Source organism: Oncorhynchus mykiss, chromosome 1, assembly GCF_057628025.1.
Source record: "Oncorhynchus mykiss isolate SJ-2025 chromosome 1, ASM5762802v1, whole genome shotgun sequence".
Classification (NCBI taxonomy): Eukaryota; Metazoa; Chordata; class Actinopteri; order Salmoniformes; family Salmonidae; genus Oncorhynchus; species Oncorhynchus mykiss.
Genome location: NC_143022.1, coordinates 34,489,354 through 34,516,865, shown reverse-complemented (window position 1 = coordinate 34,516,865; position 27,512 = coordinate 34,489,354). Strand labels below are relative to the sequence as shown.

General features: G+C 42.7%; 1 protein-coding gene across 1 annotated transcript in view; it reads right to left on the bottom strand.

Moving 5' to 3' along the window:
• sema3d (sema domain, immunoglobulin domain (Ig), short basic domain, secreted, (semaphorin) 3D) overlaps positions 1-27,512 on the bottom strand; it is a 73,729-nt gene that overhangs the window by 21,110 nt on the left and 25,107 nt on the right. Inside the window, exons 4-17 of the mRNA XM_036976064.2 lie at positions 24,981-25,043; positions 24,734-24,853; positions 24,542-24,635; positions 23,764-23,892; positions 21,097-21,233; positions 16,254-16,368; positions 16,021-16,090; positions 15,756-15,900; positions 13,973-14,195; positions 13,593-13,681; positions 13,150-13,191; positions 10,424-10,581; positions 2,903-2,967; positions 2,632-2,771 (exon numbers count right to left, since the gene is read on the bottom strand). Coding sequence (XP_036831959.1) covers positions 2,632-2,771; positions 2,903-2,967; positions 10,424-10,581; positions 13,150-13,191; positions 13,593-13,681; positions 13,973-14,195; positions 15,756-15,900; positions 16,021-16,090; positions 16,254-16,368; positions 21,097-21,233; positions 23,764-23,892; positions 24,542-24,635; positions 24,734-24,853; positions 24,981-25,043 — 1,590 coding nt within the window. The remainder of the gene's footprint in view (positions 1-2,631; positions 2,772-2,902; positions 2,968-10,423; positions 10,582-13,149; positions 13,192-13,592; positions 13,682-13,972; positions 14,196-15,755; positions 15,901-16,020; positions 16,091-16,253; positions 16,369-21,096; positions 21,234-23,763; positions 23,893-24,541; positions 24,636-24,733; positions 24,854-24,980; positions 25,044-27,512) is intronic.

Here is a 27,512-nt window from a genome sequence, read left to right as displayed (position 1 = left end):
ATGGAGCAGCCAGAGCTGCCAGTCAGCATGGAGCAGCTAGTCAGCATGGAGCAGCCAGAGCTGCCAGTCATCATGGAGCAGCCAGTCAGCATGGAGCAGCCAGAGCTGCCAGTCGACCAGACTCTCCCAGATCTGCCAGTCGACCAGACTCTTCCAGATCTGCCAGTCGACCAGATTCTCCCAGATCTGCCAGTCGTCCAGATTCTCCCAGATCTGCCAGTCGTCCAGATTCTCCCAGATCTGCCAGTCGTCCAGATTCTCCCAGATCCGCCAGTCGACCAGATTCTCCCAGATCCGCCAGTCGACCAGATTCTCCCAGATCCGCCAGTCGACCAGATTCTCCCAGATCCGCCAGTCGACCAGATTCTCCCAGATCCGCCAGTCGACCAGATTCTTCCAGATCTGCTAGTCGACCAGGATCTGCTGAAACCGCCAGCCAGGTTCTGGTAGTTTCTACTACCTGCCTGGGCTTCCTCTCAGTGCTGAGCTTCCTCTCAGTGCTGAGCTTCTTCTCAGTGCTGAGCTTCTTCTCAGTGCTGAGCTTCTTCTCAGTGCTGAGCTACCCATCTGTCCCGAGTTACCTCTGTCCCGAGCTGTCCCTCTGTCCCATGTTATCATTGTGGTGGGTAACCTATTTAGGGACGTTTAGGAGGGGGATTAAAACTGTCATGGAGTGGGGTCCACGTCCAGCGCCAGAGCCGCCACCGCGGACAGATGCCCACCCAGACCCTCCCCTATAGGTTCAGGTTTTGCGGCCGGAGTCCGCACCTTGGGGGGGGGGTACTGTCACGCCCTGACCATAGTTTACTTTGTATTTTCTATGTTTTGATTGGTCAGGGTGTGATCTGAGTGGGCATTCTATGTTACATGTCTAGTTTGTCTAGTTCTATGTTCGGCCTGATATGGTTCTCAATCAGAGGCAGGTGTTCGTCATTGTCTCTGATTGGGAACCATATTTAGGTAGCCTGGGTTTCACTGTGTGTTTGTGGGTGATTGTTCCTGTCTATGTGTTTTTCACCAGATAGGCTGTTTTAGGTTTTCGTTACGTTCATCACGTTCTTTATTTTGTAGTGTTTGCATTGATTCGTGTTTTACGTTTGTTCATTAAAACATGGATCGCAATCTACACGCTGCATTTTGGTCCGACTCTCCTTCACATAAAGAAAACCGTTACAACACTACAACACACAGGTGCACAGAAACAGACGTTATTCTTTAGAAAGTTGCAGGAAATACAAATCACTGACGCATTCTTTTCATGAATTATGAGAAGGTGCAATTTCACTACTTTTATAACAAGTACATACATTTAACCTTCGGTGCTCAGTCCAGACGCTCGCTCAGCCAATGATTTCGATATGAAACTTCGGATCTACACAGCAAATTGGCCAGTGTTGATTTTTTTTGTCTAAAATGTCTAGTGTTGTTTCAGGAGTTAAATTCACACTGTTAGTGTGAAAGTAACACTAAGTGTTGTAAAATAACCCCAGTGTTGGTGTTAGTAACCAGAGTTATTGTTTTACACTGTGGAGAGTAAAACAGTCCCATCAAAACAGAACCCATTACCATATTTCCCAGCATGCTTTGAAGGTATTCTTTTTTTTTGGGGGGGGGGGGGATTTTAATATATATGTTTTTTTACATGTACATTGATTGAATGATTAATCTTATGCTACACAAAGATAAATAACATATATTTTTCTAAACAAATCCAATCAGTTAGAGACAATTATTGCATCCGTTACTGAAATGGTTGCTCCGGTTTAAATTGTTTAGGTCGTCTACTTAACCTGAGTGCCTAATAATGGTAGTCATTCTGAATGCAGGTAGAGGGGTGAATAAAAACTCTGGCTGGATTCTGGCTTAACTCTGGCTGGATTCCAAAAGGAATTACACTTTGTCAGTCAGTATCATTTGATTTGCGTTATTCGTATAAACCAGGATGTTCCTAACACCACTGTTAAAACTAGAGCAACAACAAAATAAAATAAGATATGATAACATTTGCCTTGGTAATAATTTGGTGAAAGGCACAGACCTTTAAAATGGAGACCAATTCAACAACCATGTCTCTGTCACTAACAAGTACAGTCATGAGTGGTAACCTTACAATTCACTCGAAAAGAAAACGCACAATGGGAAATATGCTAAATACGCTTTACACCATATAGTGTTAAAACAGCCAAAATCACTCACTGTAACAGTGTTTTTGCATAACAGTGTTTTTGCATTTACACAAATAGTAGTTAACTCTAGATTAACACTAGTGTTGAATATAAATAACACTGAGGTTTAATTACACCATAGTGGTAAATTTGAGTAACACTGGCAAATGTAAAGCAGTGTTATTTTTTTTTACTACGAAGTATTACAATAACACTCAAAATGTAACACTATAATCAGAGTCATTTTTAAACTCTGTAGAGTAGGACCATATGTTATATGAGGTAGCGTTAAAATGAACTCTTGAAGTGTTTTGATTTGTTGTTGCAACATTTACTGTGTACACGATTCATGTGGATAGTCTATTTTGAGATGAAAATGGTGAATATTGCAGAAAAATTTGAATCCCAGTGTGTGTGCATGCGTGTGTGAGTGCTTGTGTATGTGCTTGTGTGAGTGCTGGCTCACCTCCTCTCTGTGTTCAGCTCCAGGTCTGTGTATGAACCAGCGTATTGTGGCCTGTTGTGATTTGGGGAGACACTCCAGGAAGGTTGAGTTATTCTCCACCCCAAACATGATCCTCTCTTCCACCCTGCCTCCACGCAGAGCTGAGAACACAGAAATTAATCCATGTAGTGTTAATATCATGATTGTCTGAGCAACACGAATGCACACGTACACACGCGAGAAGGTACTGTATCAGGTCAGGGAAGCATTTAAGTCTTGTTTTATCACTTACTGTCATCTGTGTCCCAACACTGGCTGGATGGGTCTCCATGTTTAATGTCTTGTCTCCTAGCTCTCCTGTCAACCCAAAACGCATACATAAAACACACACACACGCCACAGGGTCAGGGGTGAAAGGTCAATAAAGGTAATAAGGTCACGTCCTGCTGTCAAGACAATATTTGGCTCCATACATACATTCTTCAGTGTGAGGCGAGTTCATAGTAGTTAGCCTACAGCAAGACCAGGGGCAACATTTTACTCTTTCAAACGCACACACAAAATGGTTCCTATGGCGTGTGTGTATGTATGTCCTGAGTTTGTATTACAGGTAACAGGAGTTACTTCAGGCTAGGATTTAAGCTGCTCTGTCTGTCCTGATAACCCTGTTAAATATGTCTAACATACTGACAACAACCAGATATGGACAACACACTGAACCCAACATACTGACAGCCACAAACGGATAACACACTGAATACAATAGGGAAAGGGGAATACCTAGTCAGTTATACTGAATGCCTTCAACTGAAATGTGTCTTCCGTATTTAACCCTCTGAATCAGAGAGGTACGGGGGGCTGCCTTAATCAACATCCATGTCTTTGGCGCACGGGGAACAGTGGGTTAACTGCCTTGCTCAGGGGCATAACGACAGATTTCTACGTTGTCAGCTCGGGGATTTGATCCAGCAACCTTTCGGTTATCGGCCCAACGCTGTAACGATCCTCTTTCTGTAAATGACTGGACCAAAGCGCAGCATGGTACGTGTTCATGATATTTTATTAAATCAGAACACTTGAACAAAAAGAACAAAGAGGAAAATGAACAGTTCAGTAAGGAACTAAACCATACAGAAAACAACTACCCACAAAACCGATGTGGGCAAAAGTTACCTAAGTATGGTTCCCAATCAGAGACAACGATAGACAGCTGTCAGCGGACTCCGGACGCAAAACCTGAACCTATAGGGGAGGGTCTGGGTGGGACGTAGACCCTCGCTGCCGACCCCGGACTGGGGACCCTCGTAGACAGCTCCGGACCGAAGGGCGCCTCTGGACGCTCCAGGCCGAGGGGTGACACTGGAGACTCTGGACTGGAGGGCGTTGCTGGAGGGAGGAGACGCAGAGAGGGAGACATACAGGAGGCCTGGTGCATGGAGGAGGCACCGGATGAACCGGGTTGTGGGGGAGCACTGGAGCTCTGGTGCGCAGCGTTGGCACCACTCTTGATGATGAATGTCCACTTTAGCCCGGCCCCTCCAGAGTGCAGGCACAGGTCGAACCGGGCTGTGGGGGAGCACTGGAGATCTGGTGCTTAACACTCGCACCTCTCCCTTAGGCTCAATGCCCACTTTCGCCCGGAACGGGTGGAGTGTAGGCATAGGGTAAACTGAACCCTCCCAGCGCCCCGGAGACACAGTGCGCAGAGCCGGCGCAGGATACCCTGGGCCAAAACGGTGCACCGGAGACCAAACGCGCTGAGCTGGCTAGATGCCCACTCTCGCATGGCATTTGCGAGGGGCTGGCATATAGCCATCCGGGCTATGAGCGCGCACTGGAGACACCGTGCGCTTCACCGCATAACACGGTGCCTGACCAGTACCACTTTGCTTCCGGTAAGCACGGGGAGTTGGCTCAGGTCTGTCGCCTGACTTCGCCAATCTCCCCGTGTGACCCCCACAAAACATTTTTGGGGGCTACCTCTCGTGCCTGCTACGCTGCCTTGCCTCATAGTGCCGCCTCTCAGCTTTAGCTGCCTCTAGTTCTTCCTTCGGGAGGCGATATTCCCCAGCCTGTCTCCAGGGTCCCTGTCCGTCCAATATCTCCTCCCAAGTCCAGGAGTCCTGAAGTCTCTGCTCCTCCATACCACGCTTGGTCCGCTTGTGGTGGTGGGTAGTTCTGTAACGATCCTCTTCCTGTAAATGACTGGACCAACGTGCAGCGTAGTACGTGTTCATGATATTTTATTAAATCAGAACACTTGAACAAAAAGAACATAGAGGTAAATGAACAGTTCTGTAAGGAAACTAAACCATACAGAAAACAACTACCCACAAAACCGATGTGGGCAAAACCTCCCTAAATATGGTTCCCAATCAGAGACAATGATAGACCGCTGTCCCTGATTGAAAACCATACCCGGCCAAAACAAAGAAATACAAAAACATAGAAAAAAGAACATAGAATGCCCACCCAAATCACACCCTGACCAAACCAAAAAAAAAAGCTCTAAGGTCAGGGCGTGAAAAAGCTATGGATGGATCTATGGATGTTTACACAGTCAACCACATACATTCTATATATTGAGCTTAAACTTCAGCTATATGCCTCCCTATATCGTTGTGTCTATTTTGCTCTCCAGCTATATGCCTCCCCCTCTCTCACCATCTCTCTCTATCCGTCATAGATTTAGGTAATGTGTAGAGTTTCGTATTCTGCTGCCTTCATGTCCTCAGATCAGTTTTCAAAGTCCCAACAGGCACCAACCAGGATTCCCACTATCCCACAATGCAATAACATGACCCTTACTCCCACATCATGCAATGGTGTGACCCCAAACTAAACTCATCAAAAAAAGAAATGTCCCTTTTTCAGGACCATGTCTTTTAAAAATAAATCGTAAAAATCCCAATAACTTCCCAGATCTTCATTGTAAAGGGTTTAAACACTGTTTCCCATGCTTGTTCAATGAACCACAAAGAATTCATGAACATGCACCTGTGGAACGGTCGTTAAGACACTAACAACTTACAGACGATAGGTAATTAAGGTCACAGTTATGAAAACTTAGGACACTAAAGAGGCCTTTCTACTGACTCTGAAAAACACAGAAATAAAGATGCCCAGAGTTTCTGCTCATCTGTGTGAACGTGCCTTAGGCATGCTGCAAGGAGGCATGAGGATTGCAGATGTGGCCAGGGCAATACATTGCCATGTCCGTACTGTTAGACGCCAATGACAGTGCTACAGGGAGACAGGATGGACAGCTGATCATCCTCGCAGTGGCAGACCACATGTAACAACACCTGCACAGGATTGGTGCATCACACCTGGGGGACAAGTCCAGGATGGCAACAACAACTGTCCGAGTTACACCAGGAACGCACAATCCCTCCATCAGTTCTCAGACTGTCCGCAATAGGATGAGAGGCTGGACTGAGGGCTTGTAGGCCTGTTGTAAGGCAGGTCCTCACCAGACATCACCGGCAACAACGTCGCCTATGGGCACAAACCCACCGACGCTGGACCAGACAGGACTGGCAAAAATTGCTCTTCACTGACAAGTCGCCTGTTTTGTCTCACCAGGGGTGATAATCAGATTCGTGTTTATCATTGAAGGAATGAGCGTTACACCGAGGGCTGTACTCTGGAGCGGTATTGATTTGGACGTGGAGGGTCCGTCATGGTCTGGGGCAGTGTGTCACAGCATCATCGGACTGAGCCTGTTGTCATTGCAGGCAATCTCAATGCTGTCCGTTACAGGGAAGACATCTTCCTCCCTCATGTGGTACCCTTCCTGCAGGCTCATCCTGACATGACCCTCCAGCATGACAATGCCACCAGCCATACTGCTTGTTCTGTGCATGATTTCCTGTAAGACAGAAATGTCAGTGTTCTGCCATGGCCAGCGAAGAGCCCGGATCTCATTCCCATTGAGATTGTCTGGGACCTGATTGGAGGGTGAGGGCTAGGGCCATTCCCCCCAGAAATGTCAGGGAACTTGAAGGTGCCTTGGTGGAAGAGTGGGGTAACATCTCACAGCAAGAACGGGCAAATCTGGTGCAGTCCATAAGGAGGAGATGCACTGCAGTTCTTAATGCAGCTGGTGGCCACACCAGATACTGACTGTTACTTTTGATTTTGACCCCCCCTCTTGTTCAGGGACACATTATTCAATTTCTGTTAATCACATGTCTGTGGAACTTGTTAAGTTTATGTCTCAGTTGTTGAATCTTGTTATGTTCATACAAATAATTACACATGTTAAGTTTGCTGAAAAATGTACGCATTTGACAGTGAGAGGACGTTTTTTTTTGGCTGAGTTTATATAGTCTGACTAGGCCACTGCTATAGTCTGACTAGGCTATTTATCATTAATGCACACACACACACACACACACACACACACACACACAAAAGAAGACAACGGAGAGTAACAGTAACATTAATCATTAGCACATCAAAGAGTTTCTAATCAATGCTTCTGCCTTAAGAGAGAGCGAAAGAGGTAAGTGAACATCCATGTGGCACAGAGAAACGCTGAAGAAACAAAAGCCCACGAAAAGAAAAAATAGAGAAAATATCTGAACACTCTATGACAGTCCCTAGAGCCCTGAATTGGGACAAAAATAGGGCAAGGTCAGGTAGGATATAAACTTTCTCTCTTCTTCAGGTTCATTAAATCATGCTTGTGGACGTCTTCACATACCTGATCTGACAGTGAAAGATGAACATGTCAGAGTAAATGACAAATTTACCTCATTTCATGGATAACGAAGGGGTAATCTATTGATCCTGAGGCCTGCTATGGTTCAGATACCTTAGACGAAAACAATAGCAATGTGGCACAGCTGTTGTATATGCTCCTATATACATTATTTGTTCTTCAGGCTACAAAATGTTATATTAATATACAGAGAATATGGGACATTTTCTACACCTGGAGAAATGTGGATGTATGTACACTGAGTGTACAAAACATTAAGAACACCTTCTCTTTCCATAGACTAACAAGGTGAATCCAGGTGAAAGCTTTAATCCCTTATTGATGTCACTTGTTAAATCCAATTCAATCAGTGTAGATGAAGGGAAGGAGACAGGTTAAAGAAGGATTTTTAATCCTTGAGACAATTGAGGCATGGATTGTGTATGCGTGCCATTCAGAGGGTGAATGGGCAAGACAAAATATTTAAAGTGGAACTGACAGCATTTAGCAACATGAAATCTTATACAAATCTGTTCATATACACCCCCAGGAAGAATATATCACGTTAAAAAAAATATGACAAGTGAGCACTTAAATATGGACATTTTCACATTTTCATAAATTCTTAGAATGTTTGGGAATTACGTATACTATGGCATTTGTGAAAATTCTATAGCAATATAGAGTGGGAGTGTGGCCAAACAAAAACATCTTTCTCATGTAGGACCAGTCTCCACAGAGCTACAGTAAGCCTTTATTTGCAACACAGGCCTGCCATCATTCACTTTGAACTGGACTGTGTGTTTACATGCAGTTGCAACAGCTCGACATTAGATCATTAGAACGCATTTGCCTAAAGCCACAAAATACACCTGAATGTATTTCTGCAAATATGTAAATACCACTTGGGAGTCCTATTGGTCAGTTATGCACATCAACAACAAAAATATCAACAACTAATGCGAGCCATGAGCTAAAATCTAACGAAAGAGCATTAGATAAACCCATTCAAACTTTTTCAGTTAGTTTCCTATCAAAATTACACTAATAAACGATGGGGAATTGTAGCCTACTTATTCTTCTGCAGCTTATCTGCCAACAATGAATGCTTGTCCCAACCAAGCACCCAAAGCTAACTAGCTAAATTTGGCTAGCTTGCTAGCTAGCAACTTCTAGACACAGATGAGAGAACACCTTACACTGACCATTTTACTAACCCAGCAGAGCTGGTCGGATGTTTACATGTTATCTAGAGCATTCCTGACTAACTATTACTTAACTTCTTGGTGACAGGGGGGCAGTATTGAGTAGCTTGGATGAATAAGATGCCCAGAGTAAACTACCTGCTACTCTGTCCCAGATGCTAATATATGCATATTATTAGTAGTATTGGATAGAAACACTCTGAAGTTTCTAAAACTGTTTGAATGATGTCTGTGAGTATAACAGAACTCAGGCGAAATGGCAGGCAAAAACCTGAGACAAATCCAACAAGGAAGTCTTGAAATCTGAGGTTTGTAGTTTCATTATCCAATATGCTGTGTCTATGGGGCCAGATTGCACTTCCCAAGGCTTCCAGCAGATGTAAACAGTCTTTAGAAAGTTGTTTGAGGCTTCTATTGTGGAAGGGTGTCGAATAAGAGCTGATTCAACAAGTGGACTAGGCTGAGGCCAATCAGTTGTTTACTGCGCGGGCACGCGGGCGCGCCGTTCCCTCTTTTTCCTCTGTAATGAATACGCTATTGTCCGGTTGGAATATTATTGAAGATTTATTATAAAAGACCCTAAGGATTGATTGTAAACATCGTTTGACATGTTTCTACAAACTGTAATGAAACTCTTGACTTTTCGTCTGGATTTTGCGCTCGCGCATTGTGCCTTTGGAATAGTAAACTAAACGCGTGAACAAAACGGAGGCATTTGGACATAAATATGGACGTAATCGAACAACACAAACATTTCTTGTGGAAATGGGAGTCCTGGGAGTGCATTCCGACGAAGATCAGTAAAGGTAAGTGAAGATTTATAATGCTATTTATGACTTTTGTTGACTCCACAACTTGGCGGGTAACTGTTTGGCCTTGTTTTGTGGCTGAATGCTGTTCTCAGATTATTGAATATTGTGCTTTTGCCGTAAAGCTTTTTTGAAATCTGACACAGCGGTTGCATTAAGAACAAGTTTATCTTTAATTATATGTAAAACATGTATCTTTCATCAAAGTTTATGATGAGTATTTCTGTTATTTGATGAGGCTCTGCAATTTTTTGGGATATAAATATGAACTTGATCGAACAAAACATACATGTATTGTGTAACATTGAGTCCTGGGAGTGTCATCTGATGAAGATCGTCAAAGGTTAGTGATTCATTTTATCTATATTTCTGCTTTTTGTGACACCTTTCTTTGGTTGGAAAATGGCTGAATGCTTTCTGTGACTAGTTGCTGACCTAACATAATGATATGTTCTGCTTTCGCCGAAAAGCCTTTTGAAATCGGACACTGTGGTTGGATTATCGAGAAGTGTATCTTTAAAATGGTGTAAAATACTTGCATGGTTGAGGAATTTAAATTATGAGATTTATGTTGTTTTGAATTTGGCATCCTGCAATTTCACTGACTGTTGGCGAGGTGGGGCGCTAGCGTCCTGAACGATCCCAGAGAGGTTAAGTAGCCTACGTTTACTGCCACTGGCCGGTCATATTCTGTGGGTGCTACGCGTTCGTAAATTCATCAGTTAGTCTGCGCTCTGGAACAATCAGACGAGAGTGCTCTGAAATCAGAGAAGATAGCCAGTGAATGTGCGAACGCAATCAATATGATAACTGGATAATAATTGTTCAAGTTCTTTCTAGCTAACCAAATGATACCTGCATCTCTAGATGTGTATAGACACCGAAAACTGATATGAGGGGAAAAAGTCAGTCACTCACCCACTCCTCCAATGACATGACATCCGTCTAACAGCCTTAGTTACATTCGGCCGTTTTTGTCCAAAACATTGAGCCATCCCAAACGGAGGCAGCAGACAATGTCCCAGGCCAGCAGTGATGTGATGTGTGTGTTTGTGTGTGTGTGTGTGTTGTGTGTGTGTGTGTGTATACTCTACCTCTTGGATGCAGGGATGTACCGTGAGCAGGTGTGTCCGTCCCAGGCACAGTAGGGGTCTCTGGCGAGGCAGCACTCTGCACACACCTGACCATACAGGTGACATCTGCTCAGTGACACCTGGGCTAGCCCCGCCCCCGAACCCACGTATAGCTGTTGCTATGGAGACAGAGATGGAGAGAACAAACAACCTCAGAGAATGGTACAGTCTAGGCCACTTTTTTCAACTAATCAACTAATCACCTTGTTACAGTATATGTTGTTGTTTACACTATACTATGGTTCATTGTGGGACAAGAGATCTGTTTTTCTGATCTATGTTTTGGAAAGTGTGTGTGTGTCCATTTGAGTGCACATGTGTGTTTTAGTACACCTACATGTCCAGTGGTATATAGTACAGTATCCTCAGAGTTCTAACTTCCAATTATTATTACTGGAAGTCAAACCCCCTAACTCTAAAGCTCGTTTAAACAACAAAACCTAGAGCGAGAGAGAAAAAAAAGCGAGAGAGAGAGAGAGAGAGAGAGAGAGAGAGAGAGAGAGCACGAGAGAGAGAGAGAGAGAGAGAGAGAGAGAGAGAGAGAGAGAGAGAGAGAGAGAGAGAGAGAGAGCGAGAGCGAGAGCGAGAGAGAATGTTTTGTATGGATCTGTCGGGACTCGTCTGAACCAGGGATTTCAAAACAAACTCTGAAGGGAAACATGGATAACACTGGGGGCTGGGCTGGGATGAAAACACCCCCCCCACCCCCCCACCCCACACCCACACACACACTTTGGCAGATGAAGGGAATCTGTGATTGGAGTTGAAGGGTCTGCTGACATCCCGTACCCTCAGATAACGAGGGAGGAAAAGAGAGGGGGAGGGAGAAGGGGGATAGAAGGGAAAACGAGTGGGAAGGTGGCTCTGGACAATGCCGCTAATGGCATTGAGCCTGATTTACAGTGCATTCGAAAAGTATTCAGACCCATTCCCTTTTTCCACATTTTGTTGGTAACAGCCTAATTCTAAAATGTATTAAATTAAAAAAAAAATCCTCATCAATCTATACACGCAATATAGCACAATGACAAAGCGAAAACAGTTTTTAGATTTTTTTTGCTAATTTCTTAAAAATTAAAACCAAAAATAACTTATAAGAATTCAGACACTTTACTATGAGACTCAAAAATTCAGGTGCATCCTGTTTTCATTGATCATCCTTTGATTTGTTTCTACAATTTGATTCGGAGTACACCTGTGGTAAATTCAACTGATTGGACATTATTTGGAAAGGCACACACCTGTCTATATAAGGTCCCACAGTTGGTAGTGCATGTCAGAGCAAAACCCAAGCAATGAGGTCGAAGGAATTGTCTGTAGAGCTCCGAGACAGGATTGAGTCGAGGCACAGAACTGGGGAAGGTATCAAAAAATGTCTGCAGCATTGAAGGTCCCCAAGAAAACAGTGGCCTCCATCATTCTTAAATGGAAGAAGGTTTGAACCACCAAGACTAAATGAACAATCGGGAGAGAAGGGCCTTTGTCAGCGAGGTGACCAAGAACCCGATGGTCACTCTGACAGAGCTTCAGAGTTCCTCTGTAGAGATGGGAGAATCTTCCAGAAGGACAATCATATCTGGAGCACCCCACTAATCAGGCCTTTATGTTAGAGTGGCCAGACAGAAGCCACTCCTAGGTTAAGGCACATGACAGCCCGTTTGGAGTTTGCCTAAAGGACTCTCAGACCCTGAGAAACAGATTCTCTGGTCTGATGAAACCAAAATTGGACTATTTGACCTGAATGCCAAGTGTCACTTCTGAAGGAAACCTGGCACCATCCCTACTTGAAGCACAGTGGTGGCAGCATCATGCTGTGGGGATGTTTGTCAGCAGCAGGGACTGGGAAACTATTCAGGATCAAGGGAAAGATGATCGGAGCAAAGTACAGAGAGATCCTTGATGAAAACCTGCTCAGGACCTCAGACTGGGGCGAAGGTTTATCTTCCAACAGGACAACGACCCTAAGCACAAAGCCAAGACAACGCAGGAGTGGCTTTGGGACAAGTCTTTGATTATCCTTGAGTGGCCCAGCCAGAGCCCGGACTTGAATACGATCGAACATCTCTGGGGAGACCTGAAAATAGCTGTGCAGTGACGCTCCTCATCCAACCTGACAGAGCTTGAGAGGATCTGCAGAGAAGAACGGGAGAAACTCAATGACAGCCTACCCCGGCAAACCCGGACGACGCTGATCCAATTTTGCGCATCCTTATGGGACTCCCAATCACAGCCGGATGTGATGCAACCTGGATTCAAACCAGGTACTGCAGTGACATCTCTTGCACTGAGATGCAGTGTCTTAGACAACTGCGCCACTCGGGAGCCCCAAATACAGGTGTGCAAAGCCTGTAGCGTCATACCCAAGAAGACTTGATGCTCTAATCGCTGCCAAAGGCGCTTCAACAAAGTAAATACTTATGTAAATGTAATATTTCAGTTTTTAAAAATGTATAAATTTGCAAAAATGTCTAAAAACCTGCTTTTGCTTTGTCATTATGGGGTACTGTGTGTAGATTGATGAGAGAAAAAAAAACAATTTCATACATTTTAGATTAAGGCTGGAAAGTAACAACATGGGGAAAGTCAAGGGATGTGAATACTTTCCAAAAGCACTATACTGTAGCTATATGATACAATTACGGAGGGTGGAGATGGAAAGGAAGGATAGAGAAGAGGGGTGTTCTTACCTGTTTAGAAGAGATCTCCATACTCAGGATTGGAGTGGGTGTCTGGAGGAGAAAGTAACCATTATCTCCACTACACACACACATACACACAGATTCATACTTTAATACAGTTAGCTAATTAGTTCTGCTTGGGAAAAACCAAGCTCTCTTTCCTTCTACAGAGCTGACTTCATGTTTGGGAGGTCAACCAATAAGTATGTGAATCAATGTGAGAAAAGGAACTCCCTCTGTCTCTGTAATACTAGACGAACACACCATCTCTCCTCTCTGTACCCCTAGATCTACTGCTGTGTGTTTAGAATAGGACATTCATATTTTACTGCTGTTTGATGAGCTGACAACCCCTTGAGAGAAACCATTACAGTGTTTGTCTTCAAAAAGTTCACGTCAGGATTAAACAGGCTTTGGGGGAACAGAATGAACTTTCTGAGTGTGTTTCTTACCTGGAACACCTGGAGTTCCTCCAAAATCACCTCCTCAGTGGACCAGTTCTCCTGAGTGATGCTCACAACCTTCAGCACAGACCCAGCATCTGAACACACACACACACACACACACACCTTCTCGTTTGGAAACTTTCTATTGAGAGAGTTCTGCTGAAATGGGACTATTGGCTCCAAACAGACTATGATGTTGTAGAGCTCTGAGCATTAGAGCAAAGATAAGGGGTTCATGGAGCTCATACTACACTGAAGATGATACCTATTGCAACCGAACACAGTCTCCAACATTCAAACAGACTTCAAACACATCAATATTAGACCAAAAAAATGTATGTGGGTGTTCGTGTGCGTCTGAACATGTGTGTGTTGGAATCTCTCACCTGTACCCAGAAACATGATTTCATACTGTCCATCCTCAGCCATGACGCGGTCCACCACTATCTGTGTCAGTGCGTAGTCGACACGTACACGTGTGAACACGGGCCGACCGGTCAGGGGGTAGACAGAGCGGAACATGAGTGGGTGGAAGCGGATGAAGCTGACCACCTCGTCTGAGAAGTCCTTGGTGGTTTTTATCCTGGGGTCATATGTCTTACTGGGACACTGAGGAAGGAAGACACTGTCAGTTTCTGAAGAGAGATATCAAATAATGTGTCATTTCAGAGACTAAATGAGATCAACTAACACAATTTATCTGGAGGTATTAGAGGGCAGTAGAAAGATCAGTCAAGATAAAGACTTGGTTGTCTACCTTAAAGCAAATACTAACCTAGGTACCTACTGGTAAGACAGACATTTTTGGGATTCGCTGTCATCAAAGTGCTTGTCATATTTTTTCAGGTTGGCCAGTGGCCTCTGAATAATAGGTATGTGTCACCCTCTGGTGGTGACCTGTGGTACTCCATTAAATTAAGTTCATCTGGAGCACACAGTAATAAGCCATCACTTTATGGGCCTATGCTTGTTGACGCTGGATTCTCACTCACTCACTCACTCACACACAATCTTGTTTAACTAACCTTGTGGGGACATACAATTGATTCCCATTCAAAATCATATTTTCCCTAACATCTAAACCTAACCTTAATTCTAACCTTAACACTAATTCTAACCTTAACTCTAAACCCCCTATAAATAGGCTTTTACCTTGTGGGGACTGACAAAATGTCCACACATGGTCAATTATTTTGTTTATTTACTATTATTTTGGGGATTTCTGGTCCCCACAAGTGTAGTTCAACATGTCCATAGCAGGGTAGTGTTTTTCATCATTAATCTTGTTCTGGAGGGAGCCCTGTAGAGAAGTCATTAGTTGACAGTCAAAATTTCACATTTTAGTCATTAAGCAGATGTTCTTATCCAGAGTGACTTACAGTAATGGAAACATTTTCATTTTTACTAGTCCCCCATGGGAATCAAACAACCCTGAGTACCATGCTCTACCAACTAAACCCCACAATGTCATGAAATCGGATTTTAAACCTAACCCTAACCTTAACCACACTGCTCACCCTAACGCTTAACCCTAACCTTAAATTAAGACCAAAAATCCCCCCCAAAATCCTGAATTTTTACAATATAGCCAATTTTTACTTTGCAGCTGGCCCATCTAACAAAAATCACTCAGTTCTGCCTTAAGGACAAGACTCATCCCAATAAGCGTCCACCTGCACACACACACACAGTCACAGTACCTCATGTTAATCAGTTCTACAAACACTGCGTAACAGGACACATACGACGGTGATCACCGTGACGACTTAGTGACATCATCAAAGCTGCCCCCCAGACTGACGTTTATTATTGTTCATCAAGACAGGGACTGGGTAATATATCACACACACACACACACACACACACACACACACACACACACACACACACACACACACACACACTTGCATGCTTTCACATATAAACGTTGACTTCTGTCACACTCTCACAGACTATTAATTCATTATGTGCACAGGCACATGCAATAGATAGGTGTTTATTATTGTTAATCAGGACTGGTTCATACATCAGGATTGGGTCATATTGTAAGCCATTTAAGAGGGGTCTTTCTAAATAATCCTGGACAGAAACAATATTCAGTCTGCTTTCAGGCAGGAGGGAAATGGAGCGGGGTATGGTTAGCAGAGATGAGCGTGTTTGTTTGTGTACCGTTCCAGGGCGAGGGTAAGGTATTCTCCCCTCATATTCTACCCAGCGATGGTCAGGTCCCTCCTTGTGAGCGTAGGGTCCGTTGAACACAGCTCGTATGTCAGCCATGCTGTACACACACACCGCCGAGCCACGGAACACAGAGCTGGGGGAGAAACACAGTACAATGTAGTAAGTATATTATAGTGGGAGAAATAAGCTGAGAGGTAGAGACATGTCTCAATAAGGTATGGCGTAAGGTATGGTGTACTAAGTGTCATTTTACCTGGAGGTGGTGAAGATTCCATACACTACAGGGTTCTTCTCATCTCTAGAGGGAAGCATGAATATGTCCTCTACAACACACGCACGCATGCACACACACACACACACACGCACACGCGCACACACACGCACGCACACACACACAAAAGTTAAGAATGTGGCATTTAGTGCGCATGCGTTGTGCGTGTGTCGACGTGGAAGCATGTCAGGTGTGCGTGTGTGTATGTGTCTTACGGAGCTCGTCAAAGTGTGTGTCCACTCCTTCGGGTCCAGGGATGGAACACACCAGTCTGGCTTTGAGGAACGTCGTCCACTTATTGGTCAGACTCCTCAACCCTCCCACGTCATTCTGAAACACAACCACAACACAACCATAGTCTGACACACAAATACAACTGAAATTGGGTTTAAAACCATAGACAGAACAGACCTTGAAATCCTAAACTCCTGTTTGAGACTAGTTTAAATAAACCCAGGTGAAGTTAGACACATGTCCCCGTTTACATGTGATTATTCAACTGGCAGAGGAACGAGGCTCATTAACGGTAATGATGACGGCAGTCACAATAAACTGAAAGGATGGAGAGAGGACTGAAAAAGGAAAATTACTGACAAGGAGGAGAGAATGTGGTAGAGGGATTTAGTGGAACAAGAATAACAAGGAGGAATTGAAGCAAGAAAAAAGGAGAGAAATAAAAATAAAAAAAATAGAAAGATGAGGGAAGAAGAATTGAAGGTGAACTAGCGAGTTCATTAATTATGCAGATATTCTAATTAGCATATGTATACCCTTGGCTGAGTGCTCTTCTCAATAAAACAGTGCTTTTCTCAGGGCTAGGGCAGGAGTACTCAAGTATATCTCAAGTACAGGGCCCCTTTATCCAGGACAAGGGCCCTAGACTAACCTCCCTATTACACTCGGCCTGGAGACAAACAATTATAGACACACAATTATAAAAACTGTTCGGATAATGGCTTTAGTGTTTTCTAAATGGGATTATCTTCAATCGAAGCTCTGTTATTCCATTTATCCAAAGAGGAACCCCTCTATGGTCAGCTGTAGACACAGGAAAAGGAATCACCAGCCTTACAGCTTACTCCTCAATCATAACCACTCCATGTGCCTGAAACTGGGAATGTTGCAATAGAGCTTGGAATTTTTATTGTGGGAAGATGTGGCGACATAACTCAGTACAGGGACAGTCTCCCCACTACCCAAAAATACCAAACCTCACATAGCTGGGAACTGAATCTCTTCTGCCAGCAGCGGCCAGGAGCTTCCAAAAGCAAGTCTGGGTGCAGACTTTTGTTCCAGCCAAGAAATAACACACCTGATTCAACGAAACAACCTGCTGTAGTCACAGAACTACACTCAAAAAATCCTGCTGTTTTTACCATAACTTACTGGCAGCCAGTTACCTGTAAGTTACTGTAAAAAAAAAAGGTACAGTATATTACCGTAAATTCCAAAGAAACTTTGGCTTAACCGTACACTACTGCAAACTTTACAGCAGGGGTATTCAACCTTTTCTTGCCCAGGGACCCCTATCATACATTAGCACAACATGACAAACTCTGGTCTTGTATTATCATCAGGTGAATGATAATGGCAAGAAGAAGTAATCAACATTTTAAAATGAATAGATTTCGTAGATTATAATTGGATGAAGTGTAAACTCTAACATAGTCTATTATACAGAAAGGTAACTCCAAACACATGTTTGCTAAGAGCAGCTGTTACCTGGTTAAACAAAGGTTAGCCATGTTTTGGCAAAAAGTATTGTTCAAGTCAAGAAAGCTTACCACACACTTGCCACACTATTCACGGGTGCTTTTTCAAAGCCTATGTCAGATATACCAGTGTAATTGCAATCCAATTAGTGTAATTCAAAATGTGTTTATTCTGTTGTTGCTAGTGATATTCATAAAAATATTGGAATAAAATCTTTCTATTTTCGATGTTAAAACAATGTTTATTAGGAATTTACAGTAACATACCGTACTTTTTTTTATAGTAATTTACAGTAACATACTGTATCTTTTTTATAGTAATTTACAGGTAACTGGCTGCCAGTAAGTTACCATAAACACAACAGGATTTTTTTTTACAGTGTAGAATGAGATTCTATTTCAATGGCTGTAGTCTCCATCTAGCCCCCAGCAAGCCTGAAAAGAGCTGCTGCTGTCTTGCTTCATTAATTCAGCTCCTTCAGAACCGTGAACATGGAAGGAGTAAGAGCTACAGGTAGGGGCTAGGGACTAGAGGTACAGTGCCTTGCAAAAGTATTCATTCCCCTTTGCATTTTTCCTACTTTGTTGCATTAAACCTGTAATTTAAATGGATTTTTATTTGGATTTCATGTAAAGGACACAAAATAGTCCAAATTGGTGAAGTGAAATGAAGAAAATAACTTGTTTCAAAAAATTTGAAAACAGAAAAGTGGTGCGTACATATGTATTCACACCCTTTGCTATGAAGCCCCTAAATAAGATCTGGTGCAACCAATTACCTTCAGAAGTCACATAATTAGTTAAATAAAGTCCACCTGTGTGGAATCTAAGTGTCACATAATCTGTCACATGATCTCAATACACAGTATATACAACTGTTCTGAAAGGCCCCAGAGTCTGCAACACCACTAAGAGTGCAAGAGGCACCACCAAGACCGAGGAGCTCTCCTAAGTTGCGGAGAAGTACAGATCAGGGTTGGGTTATAACAAAAATATCAGAAACTTTGAACATCCCACAGAGCACCATTAAATCCATTATTTAAAAAATGGAAAGAATGTGGCACCACAACAAACCTGCCAAGAGAGGGCCGCCCACCAAAGGTCAAGGATCAGGCAAGGAGTGCACTAATCAGAGAGGCAACAAAGAGTCCAAAGATAACCCTGAAGGAGCTGCAAAGCTCCACAGCGGAGATTGGAGTATCTGTCCATAGGACCACTTTAAGCCGTACACTCCACAGACCTGGGTTATATGGTCTTTAAGCCATTGCTTAATAAAGAAAGAAATAAGCAAACATGTTTGGTGTTCACCGAAAGGCATGTTGGAGACTCCCCAAACATATGGAACGAGGTACTCTGGTCAGAAGAGACTAAAATTGAGCTTTATGGCCATCAAGGAAAACTCTATGTCTAGCGCAAAGCCAACACCTCTCATCACCCCGATAACAACACCCCACATGCTGTGGGGATGTTTTTCATCGGCAGGGACTGGGAAACTGGTCAGAATTGAAGGAATGATGGATGGAGCTAAATACAGGGAAATTCTTGAGGGAAACCTGTTTCAGTCTTCCAGAGATTTAAAGACTTGGACGGAGGTTCACCTTCCAGCAAGACAATGACCCTAAGCATACTGCTAAAGCAACACTTGGAATGGCCTAGCCAAAGCCAAGACCTCAATCCAATTAAGAATCTGTGGTATGACTTAAAGATTGCTGTACACCAAAGGAACCCATCCAATTTGAAGGAGCTAGAGCAGTTTTGCCTTAAAGAATGGGCAAAAATCCCAGTGGCTAGATGTGCCAAGCTTATAGAGACATACCCCAAGAGACTGGCAGCTGTAATTGCTGCAAAAGATGGCTCTACAAAGTATTGACTTAGGGGGGGTGAATAGTTATGCACACTTTTTTTCTGTTTTTCAGTTTTTTCGTGTGTCTTATTTCTTGTTTGTTTCACAATAAAAAATATTTAGCATCTTCAAAGTGGTAGGCATGTTGTGTAAATCAAATGATTCAAACCCCTACAAAAAATCTATTTTAATTCCAGGTTGTAAGGGAACAAAATAGGAAAAATGCCAAGGGGAGTGAATACTTTCACAAGTCACTGTAGAACCTAAAGAATGGGTAGGGGGCTAGAGTAGGTGCAGGACCAATATGGGACTGGACCAACTATCCTACTGTCATCCTTACAAAAAAATATCAGGTTTCACGTTAAAAACGCTGCACATGCGAAAAAAGGATATGCAGTTTTACTTGTGAAAAACATTTACATGTAAAAATCACATTTGCCTTTTCACATGTAAAATAACTCCACATGCGAAAATCTTACTTTCACATGCAGAATTGCAAGTTCACATGTGAAAAACAATCACATGAAAAAATCCAATTTGCAGTTTCATATGTGAAGCACTTTCACGTGATTGTAAGAAAACTCCACATTTACTCCACAAAGAAAATGTTAACAAACACTGTATAGCCTAAACACATTATTCAAAGTATAATTTTGATATCATGGATGCATTTATAGTGTCGTTTATTGAGAGTGGTTGCATTTCTTGCGCCCCATCCCTCAGATTTTTGCCAAAGCTGTTGTGGGGACACACTTTGTTAATGTTTACATGCAGTATTGCCACTATAAACACCATTAATAGAGTCATAGTGTTATTATATGACGCAATCCTCTAGTGAGGGAGTTACTTTTGTGTCATTAATATCAAGTAAAGCTTCTAAGACGAGAACAAAATGCTTAGTATTGCAAACAAAAATAATGATATTGAAAGCAAAACATAGACCCAAAAGTATTGTTAGCGAAACAAAATATTGCAAATATATAAACTAATTTAATGTGGGAGCAAATTAATTGTAAATGGATGCAAAAAAATAGTTTTCAGTTATAAAAAAAAACACCTCCCTCTTTCCTGCAATTGTCTGGGGAGAAACACATCTGAGTTGTCCACACATGTCTGAAAACCATGTGTTTTTCACATTATTTTGTTTCATTGTCTTTTTTTTGTAAGGGCGTACTTAATTCATACACCTTAACTGCTGTCCTGGGACCTGACATTAGGCTGCCCTGTCAGCCAGACACAAAGACAGGTTAAACTTTAATTTACCCTCTTTGACAGCAGTGGTCCGCTCCTCTGTCAGCAGACTACACAAGAGGAATGTACCAGGAAGTATCCTCCCAGGGGGGTTTAAGTATATCTGTGGGAGAAGCTAGCTCTATAGCAGTGGACACAGATCTATCACTGTACATGCGCCCTGTTAGATGTCTGTCCTCCTCTTCGCCCCTTCCCTGACATCTCCCCAAACCTTCCCTCACCTTCGTTCTTTCACCATTCTACACCTCTCACCTTGCAGACGCGTGCTACGCGGGACAGGACACTCTTATCGCTCCTGTCCCGTGATGACTCTCGGAAAAAGAAGTAGATCTTGTCATCGTCAGGGTTGTAGGTGTCGGACACAGGGTGAGCTGATATAAACCTGGCCTCTAGAGTGTGAGAGAGAGAGAGAGAGAGAGAGAGAGAGAGAGAGAGAGAGAGAGAGAGAGAGAGAGAGAGAGAGAGAGAGAGAGAGAGAGAGAAGAGAGAGAGAGAGAGAGAGAGAGAGATATAAAAGCAGCATTGTTCATTTCCAGTCTGACCCTATGGACACAGCGGAGCGTCTTTTAGAAGTTAGAGTTAGCACGCGCCTCAGTCTCCTCGGAGCACCCTGATTTGTGAACGCTAAAATACCTCCAGACAGAGCCATGGAACAGAGGAAAGGAACTAGACAGAGTGAGAAAGAAAGAGCCGTGATCTGGGTGATACAGTAACATGACATCAACCCTGGAAACTAACCGAAGCCTCTCGGTGAATTCCTTAAAATAGTCCAATGTAGGCCTGCTCTCACACACACTACACATAGTCACTGTTACAGTACGTACGTTAGGTAAGACTGTACGTTAGGTAAGACCTCTGACACACACGTCCACAGTGACAGCACGTCTCCAGAGATCTCCCTCACACCCTGCCCATGGCTCTGAAATGTGGTGAGTGTGTGTCAGGAGTTGGAAACTGGTGACATCTTTTGATCCATGACAAACGTAGACGAGAGTGATTCATAGAATAGACAGAGAGGAGTGTGTATCATAGAATAGTGCTTGCAGTGTGTGTATGTAGATCAGGGACCTGTGAACTGTGACACACTGTAAATCCCCTAGTAGGTACAGTACGTATGCCCTGTACAGTAGGTGTGGTGTCTATAGTGTGGAACTCGTGTAAAAGTCATAAATGAATAACTGGACTGTTTGCTTTGGGCAGGAATGCCAATAACCTCCCACAAGCCCAAAATGAGAACATAAAGCAGCTCTGTGTATCAATGGAAAGACTGGGAAGTGAAACACTCAATGACAAAACTAGCCTGTGAATGAACTCACCTGCTTCAACCAATCCTTATGTACCGAGACTGAGAGGAAGGATGTATTCTAAAGAACCAGGCCAACGGTTACTGTGATATAATGTCATGCCACAATGAATGGCTCTACAAGCTGATAATTTACAAAAAACAGTCCCATCAAAACTACACCCATCATTACCATATTTTCTAGCATGCTCTAGTGCAGGCCAATTTTCTTTTGAGAAGTTTTAAATATCTGTGCTTTTGTATTGATTGATTGATTGATTGATTGATTGATTGATAAATGTTATGCAACACAAATATAAATAACATACATTTTTCTAAACTAATCCAATCGGTTAGTTATATTTAATGTGTTATTTACTGAAATGGTTGTTCCAGTTTAAATGGTTTAGATAGCCTTCTTATCAATTTTCCTAACCCTGACAGTCATTCTGAATGCAGGTTATGGGTGAATAAACTGTTGGATATCCTAATTCAGGCTGGATTCCAATAGGATTTACACATCACTTTGAATGCCAGCTTAATGTGACTTGCAGGCCTGATGTGGCCTGTAAACCAGGATTTTCATAACACCACTGAGTTAGGGTAAAACTAGGCCATCAAAGTAAGGGCTTGTGATGACTATTCAGTGCTTGTTTTCTCACATAAACTACAATTGTAGTGAACAGTGTAGAATATTAGCAACCAGGAAATGAGATAGTGATATCTACATTGGCCACTTGCCCTGATATCCACGAGATAACAGAACCACAAAGTCAAAACAGCTTTTTTGACAGCAGATGCCTGCCCGGTGGGAGAAATCAATAGGCGAATATCACAGCCAATCACAACACTGGCGGATAAGTAATACTGTGACTATCATTCCACTATTACTGCAGATAGATAGATATATTATGGACATTTTCTTAAATTACAATGCAAAAAAATACTATGTGTAGCACGTTTAATTACCAGCCCCTAATATCATGCTTGGACAACCTGGGATACAAATGCTAGTTGGTGGCATTGCTATTTGGCAGTCTCGGCCACGTACGCTTATGGTACGTGGCCTTCAGATTGCAGGCCTGCTTAAGGGTAGAGCAAATCAACTGGCTAGGTACTGTCTCAACAGTTATGGGCAGGAGAAAGTGTGGAGGAGAAGGTGCTTTTTGTTTCCTTAATAAAGCTGCAATATGTAACTTTTTGGGCGACCCGACCAAATTCACATAGAAATTTGAGTTATAGATCTGTCTTTGTCATTGAAAGCAAGTCTAAGAAGTGGTAGATTGGTTCTATGTGCACCTTTTTCTATGCCTACAATTCTTAAGTTGAGTTTTTGCGTTTTTTTTACTTTTGGTTTTCTACGCTAGTTTCAAACAGCTGAAAAAATATATTTTTGGTTTTGGAAAACATATTTCACAGCGGTTTAGATGGTAAAATGATTCTCTACACTATACTTGCTTATTTTGTCACATCACTGGAAATTAGGCAAACTAGGCAAACTACTACTATACTGCATAGTGCATCTTCAACGACCTTTGAAATGTTTGATCCTTTATGATGTAATGCTATTTGTGGATTCAAATGAAGTATTTTCAATGTGTGTATGTGTGTGTATGTATGTGTGTGTGTGTGTGTACCATTGATCCAGTAGTCCTCTGAGATCTCAGTGCGTATATAGTGCTGGTCAGGGGGCGGGCCCAGGGAGCGGGTGAAAGTTGTGTCTTTACCCAGGAAGTCTGATGCTGTGCCCGCATACAGGAATTGATCTGCAACCAATCAGACAAAAGGAGGGTTAGGCCTGTACCAATGATGATGGGGGTCAAGTAAAACTGTAAATGTGAACCTATTAGAGTAACCAGCTCAACTCAGATAAAAAGAAAGAAAGCAAACCTGAGCAAAAACAATTAGTCAATCGCTCTAAAACGTGCGTCATGCTTTCAGTGATATGACATTCTTTGGCAAAACCAGATTTCTGAAAGACGATATGCTGAGCAAATATGTTTCAATGAATCTAGTCTTGACAAAAATATTTCTAATAATTTAGGAGTTGGCTTAGTAGATGACAATGTCTTTCTTACCTCATCATAACAACACACAAACACACACACACACACACACACACACACACACACACACACACACACACACACACACACACACCAGAGAGAATCTTGAGGGGGATACTATGAGTGTTTATAGTTCCATGCCAAGTATAATTGTTTATTACATTCAGACAGAATTCTCCCTACAAGAGGGCTTTCCTTTTTTATTGTAGAGGGGTTTTGAACACCAGGACATGAGAGAGAATGTGTTAGGGCTGAATGTGGGTGTAGAATGGTGTCAGGGTGGGGCTGAGTTGCTGTCAGTAGGTCTAGGTTAGTAAGAAGAGAACATTATGATGGGGCGTAGTCTGACCTGTGAGTACAGAGGTGAAAGGTTGCCTGGGGTCGTAAGGACATTTCAGCCTCCCAGACTCCACTGTACCGGACAACAACTGGAACACACCCTCCTTAAGAGAAAGAGAGAGAGAGTGAGAAAGAGAGAAAGACTGTGTAAGTAAGCAGTGTGTGCTGTGTGTGTGAGTGTGTGTGTTCTCCCCGACTCTACCTCTCTGCGTCCTGAGATCTCAATGAAGGCACAAATGGGGTGGAAGGCTCCTGTCCCACAGGCGTACAGATGGGTGTGGTTATAGTTGTGGAGCACACGCACAAAATTGCCACACTCCAACTGAGAGTAAGAAGAAAGGAACCAAGAAGAGTAAGATATTTTTGGAATGTCATTTTTTACCCGAACAGTGATTTTATTGTCAATGTGAATTAAACAAGGCTTCAGGCTTTTTCCAGATTGTACTCACATGAGCACTCTTGCCGGCCAGTTTACACATCTCAACTCTGTCTCTGGGGGCTGGCCAGCTGATCTAGGAATAGATGGACAGGGAGGTTTACATGACAGACAACACACCACAAACAATACCACTGATCTTGCATCAGAACCACACAACTCAAGACATAAGAACAAAGCATTACGTACAAAACCCTGGAGAGGAAACGTATGTCAATCAGACAGGAGTCAGCCTGTCCTAACAGTGATCTTAACCTCACTAGGGTAGGGGGCACTATTCTCCCCTCCGGATGAAAAACGTGCCCAAAGTAAACTGCCTGTTTCTCAGGCCCAGAAGATAGGATATGCATATAATTGTTAGATTTGGATAGAACACACTCTAAAGTTTCCAAAACTGTCAGAATGATGTCTGTGAGTATATCAGAACTTATATGGCAGGTGAAAACCTGAGGAAAATCCATCCAGGAAGAGCCATTATTTTGAAAGGGTGTTTTTCCTTTGAAAGCCTATCCACCTTGTAAAGGGTTATGAACCAGATTGCCTTGCCAATGGCTTCTACTAGATGTGAACAGTCTTTAGACATTTTTTCATGCTTTTATTCTGAAAAATGAGTGAGAATGATAACATTTAGTCAGTGGATAGTGAGATGGTTCGTTTTTGTTTTTCTTTTATAATGACGACGCTGTTGTCCGGTTGAAATATTAGCGATTATTTAGGCTAAAAACAGGATTGATTAGAAACATCGTTTAACATGTTTCTATGAACTTTACGGACACTATTTGGAATTTTCGTCTGCCTGTTGTGGCCGCATTTGCAACATTGGATTACTAAACAAAACGCGCCAACAAAATGGAAGTTTTTAGATATAAAGAGGGAATTTATCGAACAAAACAAACATTTATTGTGTAAGTGAGAGTCCCGTGAGAGCAACCATACGAAGATCATCAAAGGTAAGTGATTAATTTTATTGCTATTTCTGACTTTCGTGACTAATCTACATGGCTGCGAACTGTTCGTAATGTTTTGTCTGCTGATCGCTGTCCTCAGATAATCGCATGGTTTGCTTACACCATAGAGCCTTTTTGAAATCTGACACTGTGGCAGGATTAACAACATGTTAAGCTTTAATTTGATGTATTGCATGTGTGATTCCATGAGTTAAATATTTATAGTAATTTTTTTTAATTTGACGCTCTGCAATTTCACCAGATGTTGGCCAGTTGGGACGCTAGCATCCCACCGGCCCCAAAGAAGTTAAGGGGGATAATGTTCTGTGTCCCTTGTACTGTATGTATACTGTATGTAGCTGATGTTCATACAAGTGTTATAACTGGTGTATCTTCTTAGCATGTTCACCCCTAACCCGCTACCAAGGAGCGACATCACTGGGGTTACACAGACTCCACACATTCCCCCCACACATACATATACACGCACTTACGTCAGCGAAATAGGATTCCATAATATTGCCTCGCTCCATGGAATTCATACAAGTCTTACAGCACATTACAGTACAGTATAGTACATTTCAGGTCTGGGCAAGAGAGGATTTTGTCTTGAGCTGGATTTGAGAAACCCAGTAACATAAATCCTATACCACCAATCAATCAATGCACTAGTTTCACAGCGGGAGGATTGGGTCACACTTGACTTCACAATCTGCAATGTACCTGGTATTCACTTAGAACTCGGCATATCATGTGGTTACTTGTTGATAACTTTGGAATTCATTGCAATAGCTACAATTTTTGCAGCAGGTACCACTTTGTCGCAGGTAAGTAAGGATTATGTTGAATTCCATTGTACCCATAGTGCAAATTCAATGTAGTCATAGTTGTAAATACCATGTTCTTACCAGCTGAAATAGGACAGTAAGATGTGTTGCAGACTAAGGAAAATGAGACACACCTGTAAATGTGCACTCTGTGTGTTGTCTGAGTGTGTCTAATGTTCTGTCTATCTTATACCAAACATTTTGACCTCAGAACAGCCTCAAATAGTCGGGGCAAGTGACATCAATAAGTGATCATATCTTTTACCTGGATTCATCTGGTCAGTCTATGTCATGGAAAGAGCAGGGTGTTCTTAATGTTTCGTACACTCACATTCACACAGCTCTAACACAGAACAATCTAGTCTAACTATCTGGCCAGTATCAGTATCAATGACCAGAAATCAACAGATAGAGAGCAGCACTCAGACTTACAACATCCCGATAAAGATCAAAGAAGCTTGACTCGGTCTGGCGCAGGGATCAAGCACAGCTGCATAAACAAACACTCACCTCTACTACAGCACATCTAAGCGGAGTATACCAAACATTAGGAGCACCTTCATAATATTTAGTTTCACCCTCCACTTTGACCTCAGACCAGCCTAAATTTGTAGGGGCATGGAGTCTACAAGGTGTCGAAAGTGTTCCACAGGGATGCTGGCCCATGTTGACTCCAAAGCTTCCCACAGTTGTGTCAAGTTGGCTGGATGTCCTTTGGCTGGTGGACAATTCTTGACAAACACAGGGAACTGTCGAGCGTGAAAAACCCAG